At 51.5% G+C, this 13740-nt stretch overlaps 1 protein-coding gene across 1 annotated transcript in view; it reads right to left on the reverse strand.

Moving 5' to 3' along the window:
- The window catches only part of ASTN2 (astrotactin 2), a gene marked incomplete at its 5' end in the record, with an annotated part of 265286 nt that overhangs the window by 217073 nt on the left and 34473 nt on the right, over positions 1 to 13740 (reverse strand). The window contains one exon of the mRNA XM_021414154.1: positions 9681 to 9868. Within this exon, the coding sequence (XP_021269829.1) occupies positions 9681 to 9868 (188 nt within the window). The remainder of the gene's footprint in view (positions 1 to 9680; positions 9869 to 13740) is intronic.

Genomic DNA, 13740 nt, shown 5'->3' on the forward strand with positions numbered 1-13740 from the left:
AACAAAACCATACAATTAGCAGTTCCCTTACCGGTTAGGAAAGGAAGAAAGAAGCCCACGACACAATTTAAGCCATACGTAGTACAATGGAAGGAGCCCATAGGATAAGCCACAGTGCAGGTGTCAGGGAGCATATGGCGGGCACGCTGGGTGCTGGACGGAGCAGGAAGACCTCAGCATCATCAGCCAGGTCTCCTGCTTGGAGAGGGGACAAGGCAACAAGGACGTTTTTCTCTGCTACTAAACACGAGGCTGCAGGGCCTGTCCTGGGGCTGACTGGGTCATGCATCCAGACCTCAGAGCCTTTCCCCACCAGTGCTCCATCACCAGGCCACGATGTTGCGAAGCCTTTGTGCTCCCACACTCCCAATTTACAGGTGGCAGATGGTTGGTCCTTTACAGCAGCTCCAGCCGGAGCCCCGCATGTTGCTGTAGGATGCATTTCTATTTCTGTGGCCAGACAAATGCCATCTCCCAGCCCATGCTGCTGCAGGGTTTTAGGAAGCCATTAGTGCTTTTCCCAGCTGCAGACACATCCCTGTACACCACTGGGAATGGGCAGCGAGGGAAGGGCTGGCTGCCAGCACCTCAGCCCGGGCACGGCAGCATGATGATCCATCCCACACAGCCTGCCCCGTGCAGAGGTCTGCATGGCAGCCACAGGAGCTGAAGGACATAGAGAGAGCTCCTGAAGGTGACACGTTAGTGGTTTTTGCATGAGCTGCAATCCTGACCCAGAGCCGGAACTGCTGCCCGACACAAAGGGCTGTGCCAAAGTGGAAGGGGTGGGAAAGGATTTTCCCATGTTTCCAGATTCCCTTTCTCAGATCTCCCTAGCAGAGGAGCAGGTCAGGCTTGCTGCAGCAAAACCATGCAAGTGGCTGCTCATTCCAGGAGGGGAAACCGCAGCCCCAGAACTTTGCAAAGGGGAAGGGAACCCAAAAATACAGGAAAACTCTGGTGCAGTCAGAAAAACATAACTGCAAAGCTTCTCAGCTTTGAGAATGAGCTGGACATGGAATAAGCTGTGCTGTGCTGCAACCCCTCACCTGCAAAGCAAATGACATTCAGCTGAGGGGAACGCCAGCCTGCACCCTTCTGCTCCTCCCAGAGCTTCCATCCCAATAAGAGCTTGCATTACAGCTACAGGGAAGCAATGCAGCTATAGGAAGGCTAAAGGAGACACCCCCAGCCCTGAGACATCCACCTTACAAAAAGGTGAAGGTCACACCAGCCCAGCATGAGCTCAGCAGCACCCTGATCCAGGAGCCAGGTGAGCAAAGGAGGGAGCAGGAACACCCCAAAAACCCGGGGGCTAACCCTCTGGGAGAGGAACAGCTCTGGAGATGCACAGCTCACCCACCCCTCTCCATGCTTCAAGCACTGACTCCATCACACTTCCAAATTCCAGCTGCCTAAGCAATTTTTTGCAGATATTTCCTCCTTCTTTGCAATCATTTGGCTAATAAGATGAGCAGGTTGGGCTCATTTATTTTGGATGCTGTTCGTGGGTCATTAGCGGAAAGGCTAATCATTAGGTTGGCAGAGAGCATTGCTTCTGCTTCAGAGCTGGCTGCAAGGCACAGAGAGGGGAGAGAGCAAGAGTCTGAGCCCTGAGAAAAAGACACCAGGTGCTTCTGGAAGTGGAATTTTCCTTTGCTACTTCCTAAGGTACCACTGGGAAAGTAGGTAGAACGCCCGGGGTTGCCATGCAGAGCTCCTGTTCCCTTCATGTGCCCTCCTGGTGCTCAGGGCTCCAGGGTCTCCTTCCTCCCTACAGCAAACCCACAGTCTCAAAGCATAAGGCCCTTTGGGGGATGGTTTGGGGCCCTGGGGAGCACTGAGCACCTTGCAGTCCTATGGAAGCTCAAGGCACCCCATGGCCCCAGGAAGCTCAGGGCATTCCGCAGCCCCAAGGAAGCTCTGGGCACCCTGCAGCTCTTGACAGCCTCTGGGCAGCCACGCACTTCCCCTCCCACTCTCTGAGCATCGCAGCTGAGGACCTGAAGGCACTTGCCAAGGGAGTGTTGTAAAGCTATGAAGGGGGGGGCAGCCAGGGGAGAGGCCCAACATATGCCACCTCCTCTCATGGGGTGCTCCGAGGGTCCCCTTGGTGTCCCCATGCTCTCCGGGTAAAGCCCCTCGTGCAGGGGGGAGTGGGGAACTGGGGGGGGTTCTGCGGGGCTCTTTCAGCAGAGAAAAAGAGGAAGATTTGGGAACTAATTTAGAGCTCGTATTTCCTAAGCCCTTTCAGACACTGAGGCTATTGGCAGGCAGCATCCCAGCCCCTGCCAGTCTCAGCAGCTCTACAATGTCCTTTCATTGGCAAGGGCAGCAGTGGGGAAAAAATAACACAGCAAAACAAGGGACATGTGATGGAGAGCTTGGCTGAGGGCTCCCTCCCCTTCGCAGCCCTGCATGCCAAGGAGGGAGAGCACAAAGGAGTGAAAAGTGGCCATTTAAAAAGGGAAAAAGCGAAGAAACAAAGCACACGGCTTGTTTTGCTGAGGGAAATGTGGCCAGCACGAGGCGGCGGGGCAAGCACCTTTGAGGGTCTGCATTCCACCCATCCCAAACCCATTGCAGGTCATGGGTGGGGCACCCAACCCAAGCAGTACCCTACAGTAGGGGCAACCCCACACCTCCATAACCACATCCTCAGCCACGAAGCTGAGAGGCACCTTGCAGCTCGTTTACTTGACGCTGCAAAGCCAGACGAGCCTCTGGCACTAATTCGAGCCGGAGGTCGATGGACGTGCAGCTTTCGCCTCGTTTCTGTTTGGTTTTGTAAGCCTTGCAGCTATCGTGCCCTTTGTTTGCAATTTGTCAGCGAGTCTTTTATTTCCCAGCCCCACGCCACAGGTGACTGACAGCTGACCAGCAGCACAGCCCCTCCATCAGCTCAGAGATGCCCAAAAACCAGCGTGCAGCAACCCAGGTCTCAAAGAGCAGGGTCCTAAAAGGGCACGGGAGACAGCGTCCATACAACCACACGTCCCAAAGTGCACCCAGCTCTGACACACCTGTACCCTGCCACAGCGCTCTCTGCTTTTCCTGGAGCTGAACCATTCTCCCAAAACTCCCTAGCATTTGGAAAACGAGCAGCATTTCACCTTGCTGGCTGCCCCGTGCTCACCTCGTAGCTCTCTCTGCAATTGCTGCCATTGCTGATGGTTTCACCCCAAGTCCTCCACGTCTGGTGCAACAAGGAAAGCCAGGCTCGGGGTAGTCACAGTCATAGAATTGTTTGTGTTGGAAGGGACCCTTAAAGGCCACCGGGTCCAACTACCTGCAATGAGCAGGGACACCCACAGCTCCATCAGTGCTCAGAGCCTCAACAGCCTGACCTTGGGTGCCTGCAGGGATGGAGCACCCACCACCTCCCTGAGCAACCTGCGCTAGTGCCTCACCACCCTTACTGTAAAAAGCTTTTCCCTTATATCCAACCTAAATCTCCCCTGTTTTAGTTTGAAACCATTTCCCCCTGCCCCGTCACATCAGCCTCTGCTGAAGAGTCTGTCCCCTTCTTTCTTACAGCCCCTACAGATACTGACAGGCCGCTCTCAGCTCTCCCCGGAGCCTTCTCTTCCCCAGGCTGAACCAGCACCCGCACCCAGCCCACGCTGCTCCCTTAGAAATCATTATTTTCCTGCGGTTTTAGGTAATTGGATTTTTAGAATAAGCACCATTAGTTTATTTTCTTTGCTGCACACCACAGAGACCTTGTGAAGGCTGGGGGGGACGAGGGGGAGGCGGAGCGGGAGCAGGACAGGTAAAAATAACCACGCGTGGCCCATGCTGCTCCCAATTACACCAGTGGGAATTGTGCCCAATTTCCTACAGCAGATCCAGACACGCACGCACACATCTTTTCCCCTCGAAGAAGTTCTCGGCTGTATTAGCAGCCCTGCGACAATCAAAAAAATCACCCATGTATGAGCTTCTTCCTCAGCTTCACATCAGCACATTTTGGAGCATCCCTTCCCAAGGCAACCCAGACTCAGGTTTGGGTTTATTTCCACCCAATCCCCGTCTCCTGGGTGATGCAGGTGCTGACGGCCGTTCATCAAACATTTTTCACCCATGGTTTAGCTGCAGTTACTCAAAAAAAGAGCTTGGCAAGATGTCCTACAAATAGTTTATCTGCTCAGACAGTTTCACATCAGCTGAGACGAAAGCGTTGTGGGGAGGATATGGAAAGTGCTGAAGAGGAGAAACACTTCACTCTGACACTTTGCTGAACACAAAGCGCTCTGCCTTTTCACTTTGCAATGCTGCCGTGTGAAACTAAGTCCAATTTATTTTTAAATGGGAAAAAAAGAAGCTCCAAATGAAAGCAAACATCATATTTCTTGGGACAAATACGATATTGCATTTCATCCTGTCATTAAGACTTATTCCAGGCTGCGAGATTTGCCAACAAAACATTCCATCTTTCCTACAGAAATCTCTCCCAAACATCTCAAAGCAATCCTACATCAGGTTTGTCACAGCTCACCTCCACAAGAGCCGGCTCCCAGTGCTGATAACATTTACCTGATAGAAGCATTTCTAAGCAGCACTGCACATGCACTCAAACAAGGACAACTACTGAGAGAAGGCAAGGCTGCAAATAACACCGGGTTTAAGGCAAAGGCAAGACAAGGCACAGCGAGCCCACATGGGGTAGGGATCTGCCTTCCTCTCCCAAACCTGGTTGCCCAGAGAGCAGTGGGTGCCCCATCCCTGGAGGTGCCCAAGGCCATGGATGGGGCCCAGGGCAGCCTGAGCTGGTGGGGGGCAGCCAGCCCATGGCGGGGGTGGGGTTCAATGGTCTTCAAGGTCCCTTCCAACCCAGCCACTCCGTGGTTCTGTGATCTGCCAACTCCAAGCACAGCCCAGGGCACCCCACTATGAACACACACTTGATGTTTCAGCAGCATGGAGGCACAGGTAGGTAGGGTGAGGGCAGTTGCACACAACGCCTTCCCCCTTGCCCATGTTCTGAGCCATGTGCTAACCCTACTCTTTCCACACTTCTCCCAGAATCCCTATGCTTTTCCTTCATTTCCTCACTTCAGCATCCCCCTCCAAGCTTAAGCCTCTTCTGTCTATACCAACCACCCATCTGACACGAGGCTCATGCTTTTCCCCCTCCAACCATTCTCCTTTTTCAGCACGTTGAAGATGGAAAATTTCTACGGCAGCAGATGCATCCCACGCGTTCAATGCCATCTGCAAGGAGCAGCCCCTCCCATGGCTGCTTTTCCCCTAATATCGACTTGGATTGCCCTAGGGATGACATCAGAAAGTTGGTTTGCTGCTCAGCTCGGATGAACTAAGAGTGTTTATTCATCCTTACTTCATCAGTGATGCAAATCAAGCACTCCAGTTACATATTTTAACACAGGGGGTTCTGCTAGATGGAGAGTTATAAAATAATGTATTCCCAGTAATTAAAGTGGAAAAGGGAGAGATGAGTGAAAAATTTTTAATGTAACAGGTGCCTTTGTCACAAAAGCAACACTTTCAAGACAAATCCCCCCAAAATGAATTCCCTAAATACAAGAGCACATCGCTACTTACACCTGGCTCCCATTTTATCTCATCTCTGCAAAGGTGGAGCGGAGGGGAAAAGAGGGGGAAAGGCAGAGGCTGTTTCTCCCCACCCACAAAGGGTTGGTTCATGGGCACCAGAAACAGCTGTTGTCCCACCAGCGCTCTTGGCCAGCTCAGGGGAGGGCTCAGGACCATGGACAGGGACAGCAGCCACGGGGACACCACGCGGGGCTCGACCTACCAGGACCACCAGCGCTCAGTGCACCATAGGCTTGGTTGTCCTGACCCCCCAGGACAGCAGGGGGAGGGACGCGATTCTCATACAGAGATACATCCGATCCTACTCCTTTTTCACTTTTTATTAAAAAAAAAAAAAAAAAAAAAAAAAAAACCAAACAGCTCATTGGAGATCAATTTAGCTGCTTAATAACTTTCAGATAAGGAAATCTGCTGCAGCAGCAATTTTTTTCCCTACCCTAATTAATTCCTAAACATATCACAAGCTGGAAGTGCATGTTTTATGAATCCGGTTGACCTCCTGGTGCAGAAATGATGACACAGATGTTGTGCCTCCTTCACAACCTCATTACTCATGTTACACCATTTTTCTCCAAATGAGCTGGCTGCCATCAACAAGGCACACTGCAAAGAGCCAGCAAGGCTCCAGCAGCATCCTACAGCCACCAGAGCACTCAGCCCCTACACACAACACTTTGTGCAGCCAACCCAAAGCTGGGAGCCCAATGGGAACGGGGCTCTTCAAGGAAACGCAGGCAGCGCAGAGAGGCAGTCATGACATTCTTGACAGGTAAAGGGGAAAAAAAGAATTTAAGGATGGATGGATGATGGCAGAGAAGCAGCTTCAGGAAGGAGGCAGCAGCTCCTGAAGCCCCTCCAGATCTTGGATACAGATGCAGTGTTTCTGAACCTGGAGCGCTGACCCTGGCGATGGGAGGAAGGCATTGGGCTGCACATCCCACTCGGCTCCACTTCAGAGCAGGATGCTCAATCAGAGGGAAGCATTTAAGAGCACACTTTATCCCCATCTCAGAAGCTGACAGAGCACAGCACAAGCAGCTGATCATTAGGGACACATCAGGATGCGTAAGATCAAGAAGAAAAAAGGAAACTTGTCTAAATAAGAGCTGGAAAATCTGCTGGGAGACCGTGAAACCAGCAGCTAACTGTCTGCTGCCAGCAGAAAGAAGGAAGTAACAAAATAAAGATCAGCCTGATGATGTCTGGTCACCCTTATTCCAGACACTCAAACAGTCTCTCGCAGGGAGGTGGTACGAGATGAAACGAGGCTTTGGTGCGTTACCATCCAGGGAAGGTGAGAGGTGGCTGTCCCCACGTGTCACCTCCTGCAGGCACCAGCCCTGCATCCCCATCTCAGGGGCACAGCACAGGGCAACACGGAGCTGCCAAACTGCTCAGCCATTGAGGTGGCTCAGTGCAAGGTGAGATGCGCCCATCCTACCAATGCCCACAGCTCTGCATCCTGTAATTGCACACACAGCTGCAGCAAGTGCTAGAAAATGTGGCTCTGGGCCTGAGCCCACGACGATGCTCAACAATAACTGAACAGTCACAATATGGTGGAGAAAAATATATCTTATGTTCTGTTAAATTCAGCAATTTACAAGGCTGGAATAATTAGTGGTTTAAAATGTTTTGACACAAGCGGCCCCAATAATCATGATAAATCATATCAGGCATATGCCCAGATCCTCGAAGTGACAGACGACAAACAGAGCAGTGACAAGACGCTCTATCATGCAGGGAATCATTGAGTTAATGGAAGAATTATTGCTTCTGAAATCCACTCCAGTCCTATTGTGGGGAACATTCCAATTTATCAAAGCCAAATGAACATTAATTGCTGCAGCCTGGTAAGTTTTCGAGCTGCTGTGACCTTCATTGAATTTTAATCCAAAACAGATAAGATTTACTTCCACACAAGAGGAAACAACACAATTAAACCCAAATAACAGCTAAGATTATGGGGAAAAAACACAACGGGCATAATGACAAAAATATTGATTCCTTCCTACTTGGCGCTGCACAAAAAGAAGAGTAAATAAAATCTACCATTTACATAAATATATTTATATATATATTTCCTTTCCTCCCTTTTCATCTGGGAGACAAATCTTAGTTGTTCAAGCCAAGAGGAAAGGGGTGGCAGACAGTAATGGAGACTGAATTCCCTTTAACTGCAGTAATTAACGTTATGTTTCACTGGGGAAAGATTAAGACAAAACGGTGAGAAAAAAAAAAGAAAAAAAAAAAAGTATTACTGTGCTGTTACAGATGCCCTTGAGCTCAAGCAGAGGTGCAAAGAGGGTCAGAGCTGTCCCTGGGACTTGTGGCAGGATGCAGAGGAATGGTGGCGTGACCACATCAAGTGAATGGCACACACAGGGATGGGGACACGGCAGGACATGGGGGGCAGGAGCTGGGCACTCAGCACACAGCGGGGTAGGCTCTGCGGGATGCTGTGACTTGGGGTCGGAATGGAAGGTGAAAGCATGGGAAAGCAGCCCAAAGCTCAGGGACACAGATGACATTTAATCCAAGAAACAAAGACTTCTGCGCCGTTTTACTTCAGGTACACAAATCCATGTGGTTTTGAGAAAAACCCACAAGACGCATTTATCTTCCGCTAGTAACTCCAACTTTGGCTTGGGTTCACTCAAAGAAGTTAATGAATCTTCCAAGAGATGGGAAAGCTTCCTGCAGGTGGGCAGTCCTGGCCCAGGGAGCTCTGCAGGTCCTCGGCACAGCTCTCATTGCTGCGAGCACCAGGCTTGGAAAGAAAATGGAATTACAGCTGCTGTGCACGAGGAGTGTTGGTTTCTCTCCTGTCTTCACCTCGCTCATCTAGAAGCTGTCACCCCAGAGCCATGGATGCTCCCATGCCATTGGCTTCAGCACTGCATGGCAAAGCCTCCCCCAGCCATCCTGGGCACAGGGTGCCCTGAGACATGCATGCCTGCTGTAGCCAAGCAATCCCACATGCCAACCAGGGCTCAAGCTTTTCCCACCTCAACCTGTGTTTTGCTGTCTTTATCCTTTGCTCTCACACTTGTTCTTTTTTCAGGCTTATTTTCTAAGTATCCCAGCTCTTTTTCCAGTATCCGTTTTCCTCCCCAGCATTCCATCACACTGACACTTTTAGCAGGATGGAAGAAGCGTTCCCTGCCCAATCCACTGAGCAGCAATGCCCAGCTCCTGCCCCTCCTGCCATCCTGCTATCACACTGTGCCTTCCCTCCCCCAACAGCCTCGGTGCAAAGCCTCTTCCTGCACTCACTTGCACTCAACACCCAATCTAAAGCCTTGCTGACAAGGGTTGAGACACTCAGAAAAAAAACCACCAGATTTAAGTTGTAGAAGCCAAATAGCTGCTTGTTCAAGCAGAAAAAGAAAGTCGTCATGAAGCTACCTCCGCTCTGCCTTCCAAAATGAAAAAACAGACGGCGTGGAAACGGCACACAGGCTGTAAAACATGAACAGATGCACCTTGTGCAGAGGGGTGCTGCAATAGGATTCCCAGTCCCATAAAAGACTTCCTTTGTGTGAGCGATGTGCAGGTACACAGTGCTCTGGGGATCCAGAAGCCTATCTTCTAGATCACCATCTCGTAAGTTACTGAATTAAGCAGCTTAAAAGGCGACAGAGCACACACACAGCATGGTAGTGACAACCAACATCTAAGATAGGAAATGTTCAAAGCCTTGGGATCACCTTTTTACTCATCAGACAGATCCTCTGAAACAGGAGGATCGTGCCCACACCTTCTCAAGACATGAAATTCAGTTCACAAAAGCTCCAAAAAATAGCCATCAACCCATGGCCTTGCTTTTGCAGGTGCCATTAAGGCCAAGGAGATCTCCACCAACACCCGACAGGTGCCAGCAGAGGCTCAAGGACTCCCACGTTCCCGCTGCCCTCCCAACAGCACCTTTCCTACCTTGGTTTTGTTTCATTCTCATACAAGACCAGCCCCACTTCGTCTCCTGGCCCTTTCATACACACCTCTCCCTCTCTGGAGGGACAAGAGCACACAGACAAGGGACAAAGATGTGCAAATCTCCAGCCTGTCCTTTACCACCGCTGCGCCCATGCCCTCCCACTCACCATGACGGAGATGTGAAGAATGTGCATCTGCTCCTCCACGATCTCGGAAGGCTCCTGGAGGCTGGGGGGGGTGGCCCGGGAGAGCTGCTCGGCGCTGCTCATGGAGACATGGAAGTACAGGGTGCCGTTTTCCAGCCACTGCTGCTTCCAGTGCACCAACGAGATGTCCGCCACCGTCCCCGACATCTCTGCAGGGACAAAACACGCAACCGAGGGTCAGTTTGCTCCGCGACGTCAGGACCTCACCACCCTCTGAGTAAAGAATTTCCTTCTAACATCCAACCTACATCTCTCCTCCGGGGACTGGGAGCCAGGATGACAGCAACCCAACACAACCCAGCGCAGCAGGATCCCCGCCCAGCACCACCACGGCACCACATCTGACTAATGAGGGGCTGGGACAATTTGGGCACCGTGCAACCGAAAGCAAGCACAGCTCTGCACTCAGCACTCCCAGCAGCTCCGAGCTGCAGCTGCAGCTCCTGGCTTGGCCAGGCAGCAGCAGAACAGGAGTGCTGACAGCTCCACAGCTGCCCATCAAGTTTTTAACAGATCTCTGCAAAGAACCGATTTGTCAGTTTGGCAGCCAAACCAAAACCGAACAAAAATACTAGCGCTAAATAAGCCACAATATTTCTCCTTCCACCACCTCTCCTTTTGCGTTTGTTGCTCCATTTGCAATACAAGCAGTGGGAAGGAAGTCAGGTTCCCAGTTCCTCTGAGTCACCGGGCGCAGGGTGTCAGCAATCAGCCACGTCGTGGGGGACCCGAACCCAATTCCCTTCTGTCTGGGGAGAGCAACCTCACAACCAATCCAATGGGAAATGACATGCTCCAGAATGTTTGACAACCATGTTATCAAGAAGAGTGGAGACGTGGCACTGAGGGACGTGGTCAGTGGGCACGGTGGGGATGGTTGGGGTTGGACTTGGTGATCCTCGAGGTCTTTTCCAACCTTAATGACTCTGTGGCTCTAATGGAACTGCCTGGGAGTAGCCAAGGCATTCTGCACTCTGTGTTCCTGAAAGCTGCTGGGCAGAAGCACTGCCAGCTCTAGCTTGGAGTGGAAACAATAAAGTGAGCCCAGCTGAGGGCAGCCTGAGAGCTCCCAACACCCTGTGGGTCAAGGTCCTTCACAGCGCTGGATCACTGGTAGCCCCACAAGACCAGGTGCTTCCACTTCTACAGACCCACGTGCCATCCCCTCCTGACCCAACAACAAAAGTCCATTTTTCAGGAACGCTTCTTCCTCGCCCTGAAACCAGCACATTGCTCAGCAGCGGGCTCCTGGCTTTGAACCACAGATTAAAGCAGACAAGTCCCCACCGTGCCATGGGACGGCTCCATGGGGCTGCTGCTGTGTGATTCCAACACCCCTCTGCTGCTGTGGGGCTTCAGTGGGGCTGGGGCAAGGACAAGGTTACCCTGCTGCTGCCAGCCCCTTATTCAGCACCTCGCTAATGACACTGCAGGCACACGGCTGCCAGCTGAACCTCATCGAGGGCTGTGCTCATTAGCGCTGCCTCCCAAGCACAGCACTGGTCGTTATCCCCAATTTCTGCGCACATCTGAGCACTCAAAGGAAAAAAAACTAAACAGCTCCTGACCATGCATGAGATCCATAAAGGGCCCACGCTCGCACTTTGGAGGGGATGCATGAACTCACTGTCATATCTCTGTCACTGCAACGAGATGCCTCCTAATAATCCCTTCTCTCCTTTAATATAAGTAGCTGTTTGCTGGAGCAAAGCAGAACCAAGAGGAGCTGCTTGGAGTCTTTGCCCTGCAAATCAAGTCAGGTCTGCGGCTCACACTCCAGGACAGGAGCTGGTGCGAGACCGCACAGTAAGGAAGCGAACGCGGCCATCTCCCCTGCAAAGAGACGAGAGCAGAGGGCTCCTTACCGTGGTAAAAGTAAGAACAAAACGAGGGCAATAACAGGGCTGTTTAACCACAGTTGTCTTCACACCAACGCTTCAAAGTTCTGCGCTGATAAGCATCTACCTGGCTAATTAAAACTGCAATGAAGGTCACAGTGAGGAGCAGAAGCACTAACTCAGCTTTGGGATGGACAGCAGAGCCCCTCCTACAGAGACAAGGAGGGAACAGCGCAGAAACACCACGAGAGAGGACCCTGCCTAATCAAAGCCACCCTAATTCTGCTCAGTCACCCATGGGACGGGGTGACCCGCACTGCTGCACAATGGGCACACACACCTCCCACACATCCTTGCTTCCCAAATGGGCTCAGGATCGAAGGTGACATCGCCCAGACCACAGCAGGGACCCAATGTGGTGCCACCAGGACCCTACCACCACCACCACCACTCCCAACGGCGCAGCACACCGGAGCGGCACGGGAAAAACCCCAGGATGAGCCCAAATCCTCCAAAATTCTTCCCATCCACACGCGTTTTTTGCATGGGGCGTTTAAACGGATCACGGGGAACGTTTCTGGGGAGTTCTGAGATTCAGGCAATTTTTTGGATTTTAGCCTAGACTGGAGATAAGCCTGTTTCATGTTCAAAAGGTCTCTTCCAAAAGTAGAAACTTCAATTTAACATTCATTTCACAATTTGAAGCAAAACCCAGCAGCGAGGCAATCTCTGACGAACGCCGGCTCGCCGAGCCTGGGTGCCACTTCCCATACATTTATAAATATCTGAATGCTCCCCACCCCTGCACCCTGCGTCGCGAGAAACCTGGCCATTACAGCTCCCAGCACTGCCAGGACACCGGGAGCCTTCCAGCTTCCAGATCCGCTGCTCGGGGAGAAAAAAAATAAAAAAAAAAAAATAAAAAAAAAAAAAAAAGCAAGAAAAATGTTCTCGAGCCCCGTTAGCTGCTGAGCCCTTCAGTATCCAAATGCGGGGAAGTCGCTTGGCCTCGAGCACTTGACACGAATATTACACTGCCTGTGTTTCGCCGGACACGCATTGTCACTCCGCTATCTGCACGGTAGTTACAGCAGCGATACGCCGTCCATCAGCAAGAATGCAATAGTCTGCAGCAAGATTGCCTGTTATCAGAGCTTTCAAATACTTTTGGAACAAATTAAGGGCATTCCTGCACTAAAATAGAATGAGATACAGCGAGGGTTTGAAATGGGCAGCAATGGAAAAGCACTCGTCGCCTGTAGCTATTCAAGATCTCAAGCTATTCAGCACTGGAGCCTGTCCTAAAGCAATGGCCACGGCTCTGTGGGTGAAACAAGGAGACAATGGTCAGGCTGACCCACACATCCAGCCCTGCCCGTGCTGGCGATGATGCTGACTGCCCCCGGAGGATGGATGGCATCAGCTAACGATGCTCTGAATTTAAGAAGAAGTACACAGAGCGCTTCTCTCCTTCTCTGCCCTTCCTCTGGGTCCCATAAGGCTGCAGCTTCACGTCTTCCTTGGGAATCAAACCTTCCGAACAAAACCCTCCCAGGGCTCAGAAGCCAAACTGCTCGTGGCAATGGGAAAGTCCCCCACGTGGGGCAGGCCAGGGGTGGGATCCCACGGCAGGACCCCCCCCGATCCATTTGGTAATCCCATTTTCCCTCCACCGTTTCTACAATCCTCACGCACAAACATTCTGAAGCCTTCAGCTCTTATGACAGTCAAACCTAAAAGCAAAAAAAAAAGGCCTAAATGCACTTGGTTGGGAACCAAGACGATTCCCATAAAAGCAGATTATGCTGACATGATGAATATAAAATGAAACAGCAGATATTAAAGTTGGAGAATTGTTACTTCGTGCCTCCGGGCGCTCTGCCTCCCCCCCCCTTCCTCCTCCTCCTCCTCCTCCTCCTGTCTCGCTGATGGCACGAAGCAGGCTGATAGCCTTTTCACCCCGGCCTCCTCCAAGGCAGGCTGCCAGCCTTGCAATATTCAGCAGCTCCCCCCCCCAGCCCTTATGCAATGCCTCAGCGTTCATCGGTTATCCGCGAGGTTGCAGCCCTGCCTTATCTGCCGCCAAGTCTCACAAAGCTGTTTTGTGTTTAATTGGCTTGTTCTCCCTAATCCACCGCGATGGCCGCCGTCTTCTTTCATCCTTGAAGGTCGTTATTAAAATA

This window comes from Numida meleagris, chromosome 16 (assembly GCF_002078875.1).
Source record: "Numida meleagris isolate 19003 breed g44 Domestic line chromosome 16, NumMel1.0, whole genome shotgun sequence".
Lineage (NCBI taxonomy): Eukaryota > Metazoa > Chordata > Aves > Galliformes > Numididae > Numida > Numida meleagris.